The 17,823-nt window shown below is 41.4% G+C and overlaps 3 protein-coding genes across 10 annotated transcripts; 1 reads left to right on the plus strand and 2 right to left on the minus strand.

The window, feature by feature from the left end:
- Nucleotides 1–340: 340 nt before the first annotated feature.
- Nucleotides 341–3,095, plus strand: LOC109148223 (putative serine/threonine-protein kinase-like protein CCR3). Its single transcript, XM_019296091.1, has one exon. The coding sequence runs from the start codon at nt 524–526 to the stop codon at nt 2,924–2,926; it is 2,403 nt and encodes an 800-aa protein (XP_019151636.1). The 5' UTR covers nt 341–523; the 3' UTR covers nt 2,927–3,095.
- Nucleotides 3,096–6,164: 3,069 nt separating this feature from the next.
- On the minus strand, nt 6,165–11,976 carry LOC109148215 (NF-X1-type zinc finger protein NFXL2). The gene is made up of 13 exons (XM_019296078.1): nt 10,820–11,976; nt 10,601–10,714; nt 10,464–10,519; nt 9,698–9,764; nt 9,309–9,401; nt 9,031–9,116; nt 8,768–8,930; nt 8,444–8,620; nt 7,933–8,123; nt 7,582–7,663; nt 7,093–7,299; nt 6,676–6,765; nt 6,165–6,591 (listed from the first exon to the last, which is right to left on the minus strand). The coding sequence occupies exons 1-13, from the start codon at nt 11,927–11,929 to the stop codon at nt 6,433–6,435; spliced, it is 2,595 nt and encodes an 864-aa protein (XP_019151623.1). The 5' UTR covers nt 11,930–11,976; the 3' UTR covers nt 6,165–6,432.
- Nucleotides 11,977–12,474: 498 nt separating this feature from the next.
- LOC109147668 (phosphoinositide phospholipase C 6-like) lies at nt 12,475–17,423 on the minus strand. 8 transcript variants are annotated; one of them, XM_019295290.1, is made up of 13 exons: nt 16,872–17,423; nt 15,749–15,945; nt 15,492–15,627; nt 15,174–15,407; nt 14,894–15,004; nt 14,603–14,728; nt 14,462–14,524; nt 14,012–14,359; nt 13,718–13,938; nt 13,526–13,643; nt 13,296–13,451; nt 13,112–13,198; nt 12,475–13,012 (listed from the first exon to the last, which is right to left on the minus strand). In XM_019295290.1, exons 1-13 carry the CDS (start codon nt 17,193–17,195, stop codon nt 12,719–12,721), a joined length of 2,415 nt encoding a protein of 804 aa, XP_019150835.1. In that variant the 5' UTR covers nt 17,196–17,423; the 3' UTR covers nt 12,475–12,718. The 8 variants fall into 8 exon arrangements, with proteins under 8 accessions (XP_019150835.1, XP_019150834.1, XP_019150836.1 ...); XM_019295289.1 differs by having other exon boundaries at nt 14,012–14,296; nt 14,384–14,524; XM_019295291.1 differs by having other exon boundaries at nt 14,012–14,170; nt 14,321–14,524.
- Nucleotides 17,424–17,823: the final 400 nt, after the last annotated feature.

Raw genomic sequence — 17,823 nt, forward strand, 5'->3', positions numbered from 1 at the left:
CGATAATTAGGTTAATGAAATCATTCAACTTAAAATCTTATAATTATCAAGTTAACTACGTAATCAACTCTACTATGTTGTCTACCTTATCAAATTTCTAATGTTTAGTACAGTTATAATCAAACATTAAAATTTTTTGTTTCAGACGCTGACAAATTTTTTTTTTTAATTTATTATTTTGTTAAAATTAGCTTTTTTTTTATTAAAAAAAAATTTTATTAATATATACTCCATTTTATAAGTTATATTTTTCATATATACAAGTGTCTAAATCAAAATTTGGTGTTTAAAAGTAGAAAATGCAATTATATGTAACTACTATGATGCTCTTACATGAATTTCAGCAAAGTGGGGCCCGGTTTGTCACGTGTCATATTTATCATGGCAACGACGGCGTAACTTTGTTTCAAGCTCAAAAAACCCGAGCGATGGCGGATAACTTTTCAAGCCTTCATCAGAATATTCAGCCTCTCTCTCTCTCTCTCTCTCTACAAATGAGGCTAACTCTTTCTTCCCTCTATAGATGACGAAGACCTTAGCTGCGGTCGCCGCCGCCGCTACAGTACTGGCTCTGACAGTATCAGTCGTGTTCCTGACGCCCTCCGTCCATGCCGTCGGCGGCTCTTCCACCACGCTGGCCGTCATGTACGGCGCCTCCACCGCCGTCTGCGGTATTGTAGCCGGGCAATCCACCCAGAATGTTCAATGCTGGACAAACGGCCGGAGCACGCCGGTGAATGTATATCCGGAAGTATCTTTCGACGCCATCGCCGGCGGGATTGACGTCCTCTGCGGCGTCCGCTCCGGCGGCTTCGCGCTCCTATGCTGGAACCCTAATTTCACCCCCAAAAGGCTCTACCTGAACTACACAACCCCACTTTCCAGCCTCACAATCGGCGATACCCAAATTTGCGGGCTGACAAACGGGTCGACTCGCAACGCCCTGTGCTGGCGCGGCGGCGCGATTTCGAACCAACAAAATGTGTCATCGGAGTTCCAGTCGATTTCATCCGGGTCAGGGTTTACTTGCGGCGTCCTGAAATCCTCAAACAGGGTTGCGTGCTGGGGAGCGACACCGATCGCCTCAGACTTAGAAAGAGAGTTCCAGAACGAATCAATGGCGGACATTAACGCCGGCGGGAGCTTTGCTTGCGGGATGAACACCACCGGCTTTGTAATCTGCAAAGGAAGCAATGAAAATGGCGAATTGGAAGTGCCGTTCAATTCCGCTTACGAGTACAGCGGATTAGCGTTAGGGTTAAACCACAGCTGCGCAATCCGGAGAGTGAATCAGAGCGTGGTGTGTTGGGGACGAAACGGTGCGTTTTCGAGTAGCGTAGTGGCCGGCGTCCCCTTTGAATCCATTGTTTCCGGCCCGGATTTCACCTGCGGATTGAGAACAAGCAATTTTTCAGTGGTTTGTTGGGGCCCCGGTTGGACGAATAATAATTCATATCCTCAAGCGGCCGAGCTACCTCTCCCGAAGATTCTCCCGGCGCCGTGCGTTAACAGTGATTGCGATGAATGCGGCGTTTATCCCCAGTACCAATCTCTGTGTTCCGGTGATCGGAAAATCTGTAAACCGTGTGACATTCCATCTTCATTCCCACCATCTTCACCCCCGTCTCCTCCTCCTCCGCCGCCGCCTCCGCCGCAAAATCCGGGGCATTCCAAACGGCTTAGGAGGGGTTTATTAGCGTTCGCAATTATCGGTTCAGTTGGGGCATTTGCAGGAATCTGCACGATTCTTTACTGTCTATGGACCGGCGTTTGTTTCGGGAAGAAGAAGATTCACAATTCCGTTCAGCCCACCATAACTGCCGCAAATGCTCAACAGCAGCAATCCAGCAGCGGCCCTCTTTCACGCTCCTCCACTCTCCGGCGGCAAGGCTCCCTGCTAATGCGGCGGCAGAGGAGCGGAACCTCCTCGAAACACGCCGACAGGGCGGAGGAATTCACGTTCTCCGACCTCGCCGCGGCCACCAACAACTTCTCCTCGGAGAACAAGATCGGCGCCGGCAGCTTCGGAGTCGTGTACAGAGGCAAACTCCCCGACGGCCGCCAGGTGGCGATCAAGCGCGGCGAGACGGGGCCGAAAACGAAGATATTTCAGGAAAAAGAAAGCGCGTTTCAGTCGGAATTAGCGTTCTTATCCAGACTTCACCACAAACATTTAGTCAGACTCGTCGGTTTCTGCGAGGAAGGAGAAGAGAGGCTTTTAGTGTATGAGTTCATGAAAAACGGAGCTCTCTACGATCATTTACACGACAAGAACAACGTCGAGAAGAGCAGCAACATTGTAAATTCGTGGAAAATAAGGATTAAGGTTGCCTTAGACGCCGCTCGCGGCATCGAATATCTGCATAATTACGCAGTTCCGCCGATAATCCACCGCGACATCAAGTCATCGAATATATTATTGGATGCAAATTGGACGGCGAGAGTTTCTGATTTCGGGTTATCGTTAATGGGGCCGGATTCCGACCAGGATTACAGCCGGCCGATGAACAAAGCCGGGACAGTAGGTTACATTGATCCAGAATACTATGGTCTGAATGTATTGACGACAAAGAGCGACGTATATGGTCTGGGAATCGTCTTGCTAGAACTCTTAACCGGGAAAAGAGCGATCTTTAAGGCGAACGGTGGCGAGGGTGCGCCGATGAGCCTGGTGGACTATGCTTTGCCGGCGATCATGGCCGGAGAGCTGACGAAGATTTTGGACCCGAGAGTTGGGTTGCCGGAGCCGAATGAAGCGGAGGCGGTGGAATTGGTGGCGTACACTGCAATGCATTGTGTGAATTTGGAAGGGAAAGATAGACCTTCCATGGCTGACATTGTTGTGAATTTGGAGAGGGCTTTGAACCATTGTGAAGACAGCCATGGCAGCATCTCCAGTGGTCAAATCTCCATTGTTTCGGAATGAAATAACCTTTAATTTAGTTCTTTACTTTGATTTTCTTTCTTTTTTGATTGATTTGTGTGATTATATTCTTGGTGTTCTTTAGCTCTAACTTGTAGGGATTTTTTAGACTAACCCCCACATGTATTTTACATGTCACATTTTCTTGATTAAGCATTATGTTGGTTTAAGCCATGGTCAGGGCTTCAGCAAAATGTCACAAATTTTACTCTTATGTAATAACTTATCAGTACACCGAACCATTTCCATTTTATTTAAGTTTGGATCGACCCATATTTTGGGGTGGCATTTCATATTTAATTATGAGTTAATACCCAAAATAGTCCCTCGACTATGTCGTAATTATCGATTTGGTCCTCGACTATCATTCTTACCCAATTAAGTCCTCAACTATACAATTTTTACTCAATTTAGTCCTTTGTCAATTTGACTGTTTGTTGACTGTCAAAAGTGGAAATAAAGTTGTAATTTTACAAGTTTTCTCCTTCCTCCTCATTTAGCAGCGCCAAACCATGTAGCAATAAGCTCCGGTTGAGTTCTAAACCTGTCAGTATCGAAGTAGTGGTTATGCATCGGATAGCCCATGAATTTGATTTTCAACGATTTTTTGACGATCGAAATATGATCGGAGTGTATTGCTGCATGGTTTGGCGCTGCTAAATGGTGAGGAAGGAGAAATATTGTAAAATTATAATTTTATCCTGACTTTTGACAGTCAACAAACAGTCAAATTAATACAGAGGACTAAATTGGGTAAGAATTGTATAGTTGAGGACTTAATTGAGTAAAAGTTACATAGTTGAGGACTTAATTGGGTAAGAATGGTAGTTGAGGACCAAATTGGTAATTATGGCATAGTCGAGGGACCATTTTGGGTATTAACTCTTTAATTATTTACACATGGGCAAGAAAAAGGAGAACCTAGAAGATTGACTGAGTCATGGAAATTTGGTCTTCCATGCTTAAACTTTGTATCCAATTTGGTTCTTAAATGCAAATAACATTTTCAACCTTGTCCTCCCAGGGTAGTTATGGTTGGTGTTTCTTGTACGCTTGAAGGCCCCATTACATAATGCAAAAATGAAATAGGACAATCCCAATTAAGTTTCTTCAACAGTTGGTAACTCATTGTAAGAAGTACTTACTGATTTTTTTGATTTGAGCTGATTATATATGAACAATTTAGATTAATTTATTTCTTTGTGATTCTTTGTGGGCCGATTAATTTATCTTCTTGTGATTCTTTACTGATTAAAGTCTCAAGACAAAAAAGTATACATCCCTGAATACCAACTAAGGACTAAGGACTTTTATCATAAACCATATAACACATTGTGAAATGAAATTATATTGATAGGGCCTACTATGATGCAGGAGGGCTGAAAACACCCATAATTGGTAGGGGATGAAACTTTGTGAGAGACACTCCATATTTAATTCTTACACATTGGGCAGAATTAGATGAGCTTTGACTTTGAATGTTCATATGTCGTATTAAAGAACAGTCAAATATGACTGTCTCTCAGATATGCGTACACGTGGACGCCCAGATAAAGCTCTCGACACTATTATGGACCAACCGGGACAGAAAGAAAAAGGGACACATAAATATATGAGGATAACAACCCACGGCGGTGCCTCAAATATTAAATGCTAACATTATTATTATTGGATTAATTCTTTTTATTTTTTTAAAGAAAATTATTGGATCAGCTCTTATGTTCTAAATTATATATGAATGTTCGGTTCACCAAATGAAACCGTTAAATGTATGATATTTATGTTTATATTTTGATTTATAAAAAAATTATTGTCGCTATTTGGAGGTGGGTCTGTCTTGTGACCTTAGTCTACATAAGACTATAAAAAAATAAACCAACCTAGTTTGTCGATGAATAATTGACTCAAATCAAGAAGGCCAATAGACAGCACCACAAGAAGGTAAACTAGTCTAGATTATCCATAGATGATCACTTCAAACCTAAATGTCTGTAGTGGTCGGTGATGAATTAAAATGGGAAAATTCACACGTTGAGGTGAGTACTATGGTGAATTTATTACCATTTATTTATGTTGCGTCCGTGAGAATAAATAAGGATTGCATTTATGCATATGCAGCATATACAATCCAACAAGGGACCGATGTAGACATTTCTGTCATATGCAGCTTGTGATTTGATTCCATTTATTTCCAATTTTGAGCTTTTCCATGATCTTTTGTTAATTGAATGTTCACTCTAAATGAATACCATCGCTAACCACAAACTTAATTTATAAAAAAATAAGAGTTATTGTTGTGTGTAAATTAAAATTTAAACAAAAATTGGTAGTCATGTTAGAAAGGTAATGTTCCAATGTAGAGCATCACACACATGCATTGAGTTCTAAAAGTTGAAACCCGCGAGGTCAGAAGTTTGACTCATTGATCTATGAAAAAATTCACAATCACTATTTTAAGTGAACCCCGTCTTGTGACCATAACTGAAAAAGGAATACAAGAAGGTAAACAAATCGAGATTGCTCATAGTTAATCGGCTCAAATTGAGACGGCTAATAAGCAACTCCCAGAGGGAGTCAAACTTGAAATTGGTTACCAAATCAAATATTTGACCAGCTTAGCTAAAATTAGGGATGACAATTTAACCCGTCCCCGAATAATTATTATAATAAATAAGTATATATATACTGTACAATGGAATTACTTATATTTATATATATATATAATTAAGACTTATGTTTTAGTTTTTAAAATTCAAAATTACATTAATTTAAAATTTTGACTAAGAGTTGATTGGAGACGGAGAATCACCGTCTCCGCCTAATTCTTTGCGGGGTCGGGGACGAGGACGGGGTCAGGGTCGAGGTTTCGGGGATGGGGATATGGAGCATACTCCCCGCCCTCGCCCCATTGCCATCCCTAGCTAAAATTACCCCAAAAGTTCAACTCTTTTAAGGATACACTGTGAGGTTAAATGTTTAACTCCTGTAAATATATGCCGTGCTAAAGAGCTCTAGACCGAACTTTTTCCTTAGTAAGAATCAATCTCTGCAAGTATGAATTAGACTAAATCTGAATTTGTATCAAATTCTTCTCCCATGACTTGAAACGAATCTGAATTAGTCTCACAATAGTAGGGATGCGGTATGTCAAAAAACAAGTTTTGAAAAACAGAGAAAAAATGTGCATTACAATTTCAAGTAGCTGAACAAGTCTGAATTAGCTGGTTGGCGCACGATTGAATTGACCAGACAATACCATAAAACTACCTCGTACTACATACAGTTTTTACGTGTTCAAAACAAATGAATTTCTATTATTAAAAATACTAATTAAAGAAAGAAATATATGAAAACTGTTGAGCTACAAGCCACAAAGTAGATAAGGGTAACACATAACTTGTGACAAGGAGTATGGTGGTGGTGCTTAAAAGGGGGAGAAAATATAGCTAGGTACGATAAGCGTATCATAAACTTTACGAAAGTTTTAGTAAACGAGGGGAATAATTCCACTAGATACGCCGTGTATATCTACCTTGTCGTTGCGTTTCAGCTTCGTTCATCCGATCTGATAACCACATCAAGCCTTTGTAGCCATAATAGGCTGATATTAACAGCGTTACTGTAATGGCGACGAATAGAAGCACCCTCCAGATTGCGGTTATAAGGCTCTGTTAGGAGAACGGTCATCACTATTCTAAAGCAACAGACTAAAAGAAACCGGGAAATGGCAACATTGTAATGCTAACAAATACCTTTAGTCTTGAGGTTTTCCTGTCTTCCTGCACGCGGTCTCGTCTTCTTCTGCGTTTTGTTGTGTTGCTTTTGGCATCTAGCTCCTTTTCCTAAGAAAACTCGAGTGAGTTGAAGTTAAAATTTAACTGTTGTCCCGGGATCAAAAATTAATGAAACAAACTGGGATTTTCCTACTACTGGGTAAACCCCGTCTTGTGACCCTAACAGGCAAACCAGAAAGGCTAATAGGCCGCTCTAGCTGAGATTCGAATTTGTAACCTCGTGGTTACCAAGTCAATAGCCGATCAACTTGGCTGGGGTTGCCCCCACAAACCGGGATTTTCTTCAATTTACTATTTCTTGAACATCTGAAAGGTCGGTCTAGTATGATTTCAACACAAAACGCACGACATGTAGTACTCGTCTTTCTAGATTACCTCTGGGGGTTTTGGTTTACGAAGCTGTAACTCCGCTTCAGCAACCCTCACTTTGCTCTTGCAATCGGGATTACAAGGAAGTAGACCAAGTCCATACTGGCTTTTAGAGATATCTTTGGGATCACAGCCATTAAGACGATACATCGCTTGCACATCTTTACATAGCATCTCTTTTTTCAAGGTTTGGCATCCACAGCGAATAACAACCTAAAAGAAGAAAAAAGATTAACCATCCCACAAAGGGAAAACCACCAAGTTTCTGAACCAAACAAATTTTATCAGATTGAAAGGTTATTTAACGGATTGAAGTTCTTACGTCTAGCACTCAAGAATCCACCGCACTATAGATTGTGATCATTTGAAATAAAATCGAAGCACTTTGTCCAAAAGAATACAAAATTTCATCATTTTATTTCATATTACTCAAAGAATACATGCACTATACACCTACAAGAACCAAGATTCATAATAATTAGGTAAAAAGAATACCTTTTTGGAGCATTGGTCAGGTGATGGACATTCACCGGGATGACACGTTTCCGGGCAAAGATGTGTACAGTAGGGCAATTTTCTGCATGTTTGTATAATAAGACGAGCAGATTTTCATCAGGAACAAAGACAACTTTTTTTTTTTTAAATGTGCTTAAACATCTAGTCTGAGCGGTGCTAAATAATCATTTGATCAACTGTGATATAAATCTTGAAAGCTACATAAACCTCTATAGTTTTTCGCCCTTCAGCCTTGTGTTCTTGTCATAGAAAGCCAATACAACTTCGGGGGAAAAAGAAAAGGATATAGAATTTGGCAAAATATGAAGAAAACAAGCTTCAACTTGTTACCTGTGGCAGGGTCCTCGACATGACCGAGCAGACACTTGCTCTTTTTGGGACAAACTGTTGTAGGAGATGCACTCGAATGCATGAACCATGGCCCCACAGTGGCATGACCGCTTTATAAGTGCTTTGCAAGGACGGCAATCTCCAAGGTGACATGGCAAGGGGCAAGGATGTGGACATGTCGGGTCTCTCTCCTAAATGAAGAATAGTAACCCGAGAGTCATCAAATGTTTTTTTTTTTTAATGATAGTCATCTTATATTAAAGTGCTAAGAGTCCTAAAATAAGAGAGAACATATGGGTTTATAAGGCCATGGGTTAGACTAGCTAATTAGTTGGATTCAATCTTTTAGTGTGGTTTGACCCATGTGCATTATAGTCCAAGTTGAGTGACCCTAGTCCAATCTTAGTTTATAACATAAAGCATAGTTCTTCAAGCATATTGTGGCAAACATTAGGCGTAACACATGGCAAACAGATCGATGAATGAGAGGATGACGAGCCCAAGATCATACCTTTTCGCAGCGAAGGGTACACTTTTCACAGGGCTCGCCTCTACCATGCCCTTCTGATGCCGAAGAATGATTCAACTTTATGGCATGACACACTTTAGTGCAATAGTGATTGCCACATTTAAGAAGATTTCCGCAGAGATTATCACATGCAAATTCAGCTCTATTTGAGCACACCATCTGAAAGAGTGAAAGGAGAAAGAGTTGAAACAGTGAAATGACCGGTGTGAATATTTGAAAGAACTTTCAAACAAAACAAGTTCCAAAAGAAGAAGAAGATCAAGATTTTTTTTCTTTTTTAATGAGATCTGGAAGTTTAATACAAACCATTCTTTCCGCTCCAATGTGGTTGCCCACACAAGACTTCCAAACAAGTTCTGGGCAAGGAGGGCATGATGTTCCGGGAGAAGGTTCATTTTGATGAGTCGACTTCTTTTTCTTTGGTTTCAATGTAAATTCTGGAAGAGGGGGAGGTATAGGGCCATGGCACCTGATTTAATAAAAAAAAAAAAAAAAAAAAAAAAAAAGAACTTCAGCAATGCTTTATTATAATATAGAGTACATACACGTAAGCATAACATATGGCCAACCTCAGTTTGCAATTGTGACCACAAGGGTATTCTTCGTTGCAGATTAACCGACATGAGGGACAAGCTCCATAGTGGCATCTGTGTGGCTGGAGAAAGGAACAAATTATATACGGAACTTGACACTAAAGAAAATTATGATAAAATACGCACTAGAAAAGGCTTGAAGAATTTACGTATAAAAATGATGCTTCTGCAAACTATTTGATTTAAGCTGATATATCGTAAATTCAATTCCACGATATCAAAATAGAAGAATAGTACACAAAAAGTATCACAACCTTAGAAGTTGATGCATGTCTGCATAAAGTAGTCATACGACATAATTTGCGGCATCTAGGAGGTTTCTGTTCAGATTCTGTGCCGCAAGGAACCTGATAAAAGTTTCAAAGGAAACCATCAGAACTTAAGAATGGAATGATTACACACAGATAATCAATGTCAAGATTCAAGAATACTGGAACTCGGGCCAAAAACGAAAAAGACACCGAGAATGTTAGAGAGAGACCGAATTCTCCACTATAAACATGATCAGAAGTATGCCCATCTATTCCCTTCCATTTTAATTAAAGCATAGAATATCAAGAAAATAATCAAGAGTTTGTCAAAGAAAAGATTCAACATGAAATGAGGACGGAGTTGAATAAAGTAAATAAAATGGAACTCTAACCTCAAAGTATGTCTCCCCACAGAAACACGAGATTGTCACCATCACTGGGCATGGAGCACAAGCCCCTCTAGGAGAACAACATGAAATTATCACAACTTATTCAAAATTGAATCATGCAGAGCATTACAAGACAAAGGATGTTCATCATTTATCACGAAAACAGAAAAAAAGAGCAAATAAACTTTTCCACCCAAACATTCAATAACAGTAGCTTCTCCAACAAATGTGGCAACGCAATTTCATTGGATGGAATTAGGTGAAATGAAAAGGGCCTTCAAACCACTAACAGTTTGGATTATCGATACCCAACCTCTTACTATCTGTCATCTATAGGAAAAACAGAAGTTAAGTTTTCCTCATTGGATGATTAATCACTTCACCTCCGAATTCAACTTTCTTAAAACTATAAAAGTCACCCACTAATGATATGTTGATCAATAGGAAGGGCTACGTTTATACTTCCGTTTATGATCAGCTGCCTAGTAGCTTTTATTTGAAAAGGTGACTAATCCTAAGGGGTATCCCTAATTGATAGTATAAGAACAATTGCTTGCTGCAATCACATCTGGTTGGGAGGATAGAATGGAAAATTCTAACTTCTGATTTCTGCCTCAACACAAGTAAGCCTTAGGGCGAATTTAGTTGGGCTTGGCTACATGGTTATCTAGAAGATAATATGTTATATTTCATTTGGAAACAAACAAGAAAGTTCTTTTTCTGTTTGTTTAGTTGCAAACGGGACAAAGGAAAAGAAAAAGAGAAGTACCTATGACATGGAGCAGGGCACTTGTGGTTCCTACACCGTAGCTTCCTATCACACATCTAACCATCCAAAAGATGAGTGCAACCGCATAGAATTGGGAAAAAAAAGATACCAAGTATAACTAAAACTGCAAATCACACCTCAGAACAAGGCGGGCAGTCACCATCACAGCAGCGGCGCTTACAGGCATGACGTTCACAGTCCCGAACTTTCAAACACTTCCTTTCACATGTCAAATCTTGATAACAAGGAACCTATTCCAAGTTCAGTTTACCATTTCCAATTTCGAACTACTTTGAAAAATTGACTAACAATTAACAAAAGTTCATAAAATTTCATCAAGAAGTTGTTAAACTTACCTGTTTCCTCAAGCTCCCACACCTACATGCCTTTGTAACAACAATCCTACAAGTCTCAATACATGGCCCTCGATGGCACCTCTCGGGGCACCTATGAAATCCACAGCTCAGCATTTTATCACATGTTGCACCACACACTGGTGCAGCAACATCACAAGACATCCCTTCATAAACTCTCTTCCCACAAGGACACGTCCTCTTCCCCTGGAGAGGGCACTTTCCACACTCGCCCTCATGGCAACCTCTCTCACACTTATGCCTACCACACCCCAATAACTTATCACACGGATTATCGCACCTAAAATCCCTCTCAAAACACTGCCTTTCCATCTTCACCTTCCCACATTGGCACTTATAAACTGCTTTAGCATCACATGGGGAGCACTCACCATCATGGCAAGTTTCATTACACCTATGAGTCTTACAAGCCAACAGCTTCTTGCAAACGCCGTTACAAGAAAAGTTCTTGAAACCACAGCGCTTCATATCCTCCACAGCACCACAAAAGCACTTGGCTTTCACCAATTTAGGGCAAGAAGGGCATGGACCCGGATGACACAGTAATAAACAATGGTGCCCGCAATTGTATTTCAACGGCCTGCCGCAAATTTCACCGCAGGAATGAGGTAAAACCCAGGGATCATGGGGCGGGTTTTCGAGTTTCCCGCAAAAGCAGTAGTAGGTTTTCGGGATTTGGTACTTGGGGTATTCGATCCGGCACTTGGGGCAGTGCCAGAGGAGGGAATTGTCGTTGGTGGTGGCGGCGCGCGACGCCGCTCGCGCGGCGGCGAGGTTGGAGGCTTGGACGCCCCATGACTGGATACAGAGGAGATGAAACACGGCGAAACAGCGGGAGGAGCAGGACCAGGTGGGGTCCACCGCCCGAATGCGCTCGAGGCAGATGAGGCACGAGAGGGCGCCGGAGCGGGAGGAAGTGAGGAAAGATTGGATCTTGATGAGATCATGCTGATACTGATGCCCCCCTCCGGTGAGGTCGATGTAGGATTTGAATATGGTGGACGAGAGGTCGGAGTGGCGGTCGGAGGAGTTGGTCCCGCCGTCGGAATCGGAGTCGGAGGACGGCGAATTATGAGCGGCGGCGGAGCTCATTTCAAGAATCTCAGGCAATGAAAAAGCTGAATCTCTGGAGATCGATCTCACTATTATTGTAAACTGTTAACCAAACGCGCGGCAGATGCAAATCCATCGTGGAATTAATTTGCAGATTTGCCCCTCAACTTTGAACAAACATTAATTTTGAGCCCCACATCCCGACTCGACATGATAATAGAGTGGTGTACAAATGGGTAGCTCAGTTGATTATTAAGGGACAGAGTCCTAGCAGCTGATGGGCACCGGAAGCTGGTTCTCCTACCTAATAGGTCGCTAAGTCGCCATAATTTACTACCTCCATAAATCCATCGAGCTGAAGTGTGAGAGCCTCCGGAGTGAAAGATTTTACCTTTATTGAGTAAAGATAATAGATGAGTAAATTACAGTAACTCATTAGGTGGGAGGATCAGTGCAAGAAGTCCACCACATTAAATATAACTCCCACACTGTAACTGTCGGGGCTCAATCATGTGTCTTTATTCACAATCTACAACCCAAGAACTAACCGAAATGTTGGTAGGGCTAAACAAGTCATACAAGTAGACAACCTTATAAAATTCTTAATTCAAACTAATATATTCATTACTCAATCCTTTGACAGTTTAATGAAATGATACATTCATGGTTGTGTTAGTAGAGTTCTGAAGTTGTTTAGCTCAGCTAAGAAAGCAGTCATCCCACATTCAAGGCTGAAGCTCTCTCTTAGATCATCAGATCAAAATGCTATACAAAAAACTGCAGGTTTGTGGGAGTCTCGTGGAGAAGGGCGACTGTCGTTTCAACAGATCATATGAACTGAAACCGCATGAGCAGCCTTACGGATTTGAGTTTCTCGCCTTTTTTGTCGTGCAGAGGAACTGAGCGAATCCCGGGTCTCAATTCCGAGACAGGCAGGCATGTCTGGCCTCCGAAATCATCTTTCTCAGACATGTCATATTCTCGTACCTCAATCCTAAGCAGAGCCATCTCCGGGACTGTCAAGGGGAACTCAAACTCTTCTCCCCAGATGGGTCCCCAGTCGTCCTCGATGATTCTTGTCTTCCTCTTGGCACAGTCTGCAGGCGCCCCAACGATGAAAAGCTGCCATTTTTCAGATCAATCAGACAATAGTTTTGTTTGTCCAGATTCCAGGGTCTAAATGGAGATACAGATATCAGTTAAGTTAGTTGATTCTCTAACCTTGGTGTAGAAATCGGGTGGTGAAAATGCATCGAAGTGGGTGTGGCTGAAATCTAGACGCCATCCATCGCCCAAGTAAACGGTCACCTAAACAACATTACAACAAAGTTAAACTTACTTTGTTTAGAAGACAAGACAGATGGATTAATTTAAGAATGTCTGCAGGATACTATAATGTTCTTGCCTTTAATGTAAACTTCAATGGTACTACTGCTACTTTAGGATCAAAAACCTCGTCTTCTGGTCCTCTTTCGATGAGAAACTGAGGTTTTTTCACATACCCACAACCCCCGTTTGCTCTAAACATCCCGTGCATCAACCATAGTGATTTCCCGTATCCCTACAATGCAAATTTGCCAAACAATTGAGAACGAACACAACTTGATAACCGGGGTGATATCCACCCACACTAACCTGCATATTGAAGGCGACCATTTGAGCTCCGTGCATCCATCCAAGCATAGGCTTAAAGTTTGATGATGTGACCCGGGTTCCCTTAGGGAACACCCTCAGAATACTCTTTTGTGTAAACCTGTAAACGAAGGAAAGTGTGAAAACCGAAAAGGGAGGGTGAAAAAACAGGTTAAAAAGTTAGTCTTTAAGTACCTGATAACGTCAGTTCCAAATGAGGCTGCTGCCTTTTCAAGATCTCCCTCGTTCAAGCTAAGACGCTTTACTTTTTCTTGTGCTGTTGTTAAGGCTTGCCTCACGCCTTGCTTTGCTTTTCCAGCACGAATTGCGATCAAACGCTTGTACTCGGTTCCTCCTGACCGTAAAGCACTTTGAGTGGAAGCATCACCGCCTTCATCACCCGGATCATTCTTGGCCTGATAACCAAAAGAAGTATGTATACATGAAGCATGAAAAAGCACAAGAACATAAAGGGATAGATAGTTTTACCCTCTCAGAATCCTGTGTTTCAGCATCGGTTTTCTCAGCCTCACCACGATCCTGCTGTTCAGCATCGGTTTTCTTCTCAGCCTCACCACGATCATGTTGTTCAGCATCGGTTTTCTCAGCCTCAACACGATCCTGTTGTTCAGCATTGGTTTTCTCGGCCTCAGAAGCATCGGTTTTCTCGGCCTCAACACGATCCTGTTGTTCAGCATTGGTCTTCTCGGCCTCAGAAGCATTGGTTTTCTCGGCCTCACCACGATCCAGTTGTTCAGCATTGGTTTTCTCGGCCTCATAAGCATTGGTTTTCTCGGCCTTAACACTATCCTGTTGTTCAGCATTGGTTTTCTCGGCCTCATAAGCATTGGTTTTCTCGGCCTTAACACTATCCTGTTGTTCAGCATTGGTTTTCTCGTCCTCAACACGATCCTGTTGTTCAGCATTGGTTTTCTCGGCCTCAGAAGCATTGGTTTTCTCGGCCTTAACACGATCTAGTTGTTCAGCATTGGTTTTCTCGGCCTTAACACGATCTAGTTGTTCAGCATTGGTTTTCTCGGCCTTAACACGGTCTAGTTGTTCAGCATTGGTTTTCTCAGCCTCAACACGATCCTGTTGTTCAGCATTGGTTTTCTCGGTCTCAGAAGCATTGGTTTTCTCGGCCTCAGAAGCGTTGGTTTTCTCGGCCTCAACACGATCAAGTTGTTCAGCATTGGTTTTCTCGGCCTCAACACGACCAAGTTGTTCAGCATTGGTTTTCTCGGTCTCAACACGATCCAGTTGTTCAGCATTGGTCTTCTCGGTCTCAGAAGCATTGGTTTTCTCGGCCTCAACACGATCCAGTTGTTCAACACTGGTTTTCTCGGCCTCAGAAACGTTGGTTTTCTCAGCCTCGACACAATCCCGTTGTTCAGCATTGGTTTTCTCAGCCTCGGGACACTCAGTTCCCCCCGGTTGGCTTGTGGAGGCCTCGCTACATTCCTCACCGGGACCAGAATTGATCTAACACGCCCAATAAAAGACAGGTGAATTGAAAATACACATGCTAACCATACAGAAAGAAGGCAGGCATAATCTTTAACTTCAATTGAAACATGTGCTCCATCTCAACTAAAAACCTAAGCTGATAGTTGGATTGCACATTAATGGTTATATGCTCAACACAAATTACCCTCTCGCCTTCATTTTCTGTTGTCTCTTTCACCGAAGACTCATCTTCTGACGACTCTTTCCCCGATGGAGAGGCGGGGGCTTCTTTCTCGTTCTGCTGCCTCGACTCAAGGTATTCTTTGGGCGCTTTAGTTGAAAGAAGAATACGGTGCTTTAACTCTTCAGGCGAAGGCAATTCTTCCAAGCATCCAGACTCCGGGTAGTAAAGCATTTCCCCCAACACTTCAGTAAGCATCTATAAAACCACGCAATTATAATCTCATTCACTACTATACTATACTATACTACTCGTTCTTAGCTGTTCATCGTAAAATCTAACCTCTGCAGCTTTAGAGTGAAGCTCAGGCGTCAAATGATCTTCCAAAGTAATTATAACCGGATAAGGAGATTTCACAAAAGCATGATTTTTAATCGATTCCAAGCATTTGTATAATGTCACCGGGGTCGTTAGGGTCCTGAAAAAACATCCAACATTACCAATGCAGATTGATCAACCTCAATCTGGTTAAGCTTTTAGTTTCTTTATCCAAACACATAAGATTGCATACAATAATGGAAAGAAAAAGAACAGCATACCTTCCATGAAGAACATGAATGTTATCTTTTGCCGAATTTGGCCATAAATCCAATTCTATCCCCCTCACACCTCTTTCAAGAGCTCTGATAATCGGTTTTTCACTGCACCGGCTGCTAAGTTGATTCCCCGTTAGATACGAGTTGTGACCGGTATATATGAAGTAATGCTGCAACGGGGCACTCATATCATTCGATACCTGGAACCACATAACCCCTCGTCAGCTATAATCTCGACTGCAACTGCTAGTAACAACCAAATTATTTTCATTACAACAATTTTTTGACAAAATGATCAGAAAATGAAAATCTCACTAAATACATATAGACATATCATAGAATATATCACAAAGATCCTATCTTTAGAATACCATAATCCTAAATATAGCTCAGGAAATACAGGCTGATTCAATTTGTCTGCAATCAGCTTGTCCTATCTGGATCATCCTACGGCCACATTCTCACCAATGTCCATTTCTCTTAATCACTTCAAGCAGACAATCACAACTAAATTATGAGGAATTTACCTTATATAGGAGGAATTTCATTTCTCATATAACTAAATTACTGAGTAATATTCTTTCATTTACGGAAAAGTCTAGTGCACTATGGCCTATGGTTGACCTTAGCTGACAAAAAGACTGTAAGAAGGTAAACCAACCAAGATTAGGAGTCTAGTAATAATATTCTTGCCCACAAGGCAAAATCCCTCGCCCCAAGGGCCGCACACCCCAACCTAACAAGATTGTGAAAGGACAAATCATGCTAACTCAGCAACCTATTAGGTGGGAAGACCAATGCAACGGAACCCACAAGAAGCCACCCTCTACAAGAGAGTGAAACTCCTAGAATGCAGGCTCAATCTTTCGTCCTTGTCCACAATCTATTGCCGAAGAACAACTGAGCTACCAATGAGGGCGCTAGGAGAAATATTCTTGAATTGCCTAAAAATGGAAATTTTGACAACAAATTTGCTTTGAGTCCCAGGATCAAATAAAAACAACCTTAAAATACTAAAAATTATGAATGCACAATGGAACATTGTATGTATATGCAGAATCCAGGGCCAGTTTTGGAAGAAAAATGATAGGAGGAGAAATAAATTTTAGCAAAAAAAAAAAGGAACCTGAGTATTGAGAGGTCCATTGAGGTCATCCTGGAAGAGGTATTCAAAGAAGCCGTCGAGATCAAGATAGAGGTGGTTGTGCTTAGCCAAATGCTGGCGGCGGTGGTGAATTTTTTGGATGATCTCCGCCGCATCGTCGGCGGTGCGGCCCTCCTCCCCCTGGTACTCCACCAGAAACCGGGCCAGCTGCTCGGCGTTCATGTGGGGTCCATTCACGGCGTACTGAGAAAACGCATCCCTCACGTCCGGCGGAGGCTCCCTCTCGCTAATCTTGAATTTCCGGTTGAAAAAACCCAACATTTTGTAATAATTATAGCTCCCCATTCCCAAATAACGATCAAAAAAAAAAAAAAAAAAAAAAAAAACTCCTCCTTTCTGCCTCTATACGTGATTATAATCCTGTTTTTTGGGAATCGGAGAATTAGGTTGATCCTGTTCTAGAGATATAGAGAGAGAAAGGGAGAAACCAAAAAAAAAAAAAAACATGGAAAATGGGAAGACTTTGGAAACGGGGGAGAGTGAGAGAGAGAGAGTCGAAAATTAAGGAAAGTGTGGACGATGGTGTTTAGCAGAAATTAAGAATATATATTTATACATATATATAAACTTCCTTGTAAACAAACACGAGTCCGGCACTGATTCGTCTGTTTGGTCTGATTCGTTCCCGCCACTTTTTATTTTCCTCTTTTTAATACGGAGTAATTTTTATATAATTTAAATTTCGGTTTTTTTTTTTTTATACATGTTTTGTTGACATCATCGGTGAGTTTGAATTGCGAAAGTCCAACCGCACGTAATGTATATATATTTTTACAACGTTCAAGCATGTAATTCATTTTTCAACTCTACATAATAATAATAATAATAATAATAATAATAATATAATAATAATTTAATACAAATACACGTAAAAGAAACGGCAATTCTACCACCACAATGCACGACTGATAAC

The sequence above is a fragment of the Ipomoea nil genome, unplaced genomic scaffold (genome assembly GCF_001879475.1).
Source record: "Ipomoea nil cultivar Tokyo-kokei standard unplaced genomic scaffold, Asagao_1.1 scaffold2036, whole genome shotgun sequence".
In the NCBI taxonomy this organism is placed as follows: Eukaryota; Viridiplantae; Streptophyta; class Magnoliopsida; order Solanales; family Convolvulaceae; genus Ipomoea; species Ipomoea nil.

What these genes read in the sequence shown, in the direction of transcription:
- LOC109148215 (XM_019296078.1), bottom strand. Translation starts at nt 11,929, where the DNA reads ATGAGCTCCGCCGCCGCTCATAATTCGCCGTCCTCCGACTCCGATTCC. An exon ending in TGCCCTGCTCCATGTCATAG is followed by an intron (nt 9,765 to 10,463) that starts GTACTTCTCTTT and finishes TTGTTCTCCTAG; the next exon opens with AGGGGCTTGTGCTCCATGCC. An exon ending in TGTCGAGGACCCTGCCACAG is followed by an intron (nt 7,664 to 7,932) that starts GTAACAAGTTGA and finishes ACAAACATGCAG; the next exon opens with AAAATTGCCCTACTGTACAC.
- LOC109148223 (XM_019296091.1), top strand. Translation starts at nt 524, where the DNA reads ATGACGAAGACCTTAGCTGCGGTCGCCGCCGCCGCTACAGTACTGGCT.
- LOC109147668 (XM_019295286.1), bottom strand. Translation starts at nt 17,195, where the DNA reads ATGGGGAGCTATAATTATTACAAAATGTTGGGTTTTTTCAACCGGAAA. An exon ending in CAGAAAATGAAGGCGAGAGG is followed by an intron (nt 15,005 to 15,173) that starts GTAATTTGTGTT and finishes TGGGCGTGTTAG; the next exon opens with ATCAATTCTGGTCCCGGTGA. An exon ending in AACAACAGGATCGTGTTGAG is followed by an intron (nt 14,525 to 14,602) that starts GCTGAGAAAACC and finishes GATCGTGTTAAG; the next exon opens with GCCGAGAAAACCAATGCTGA.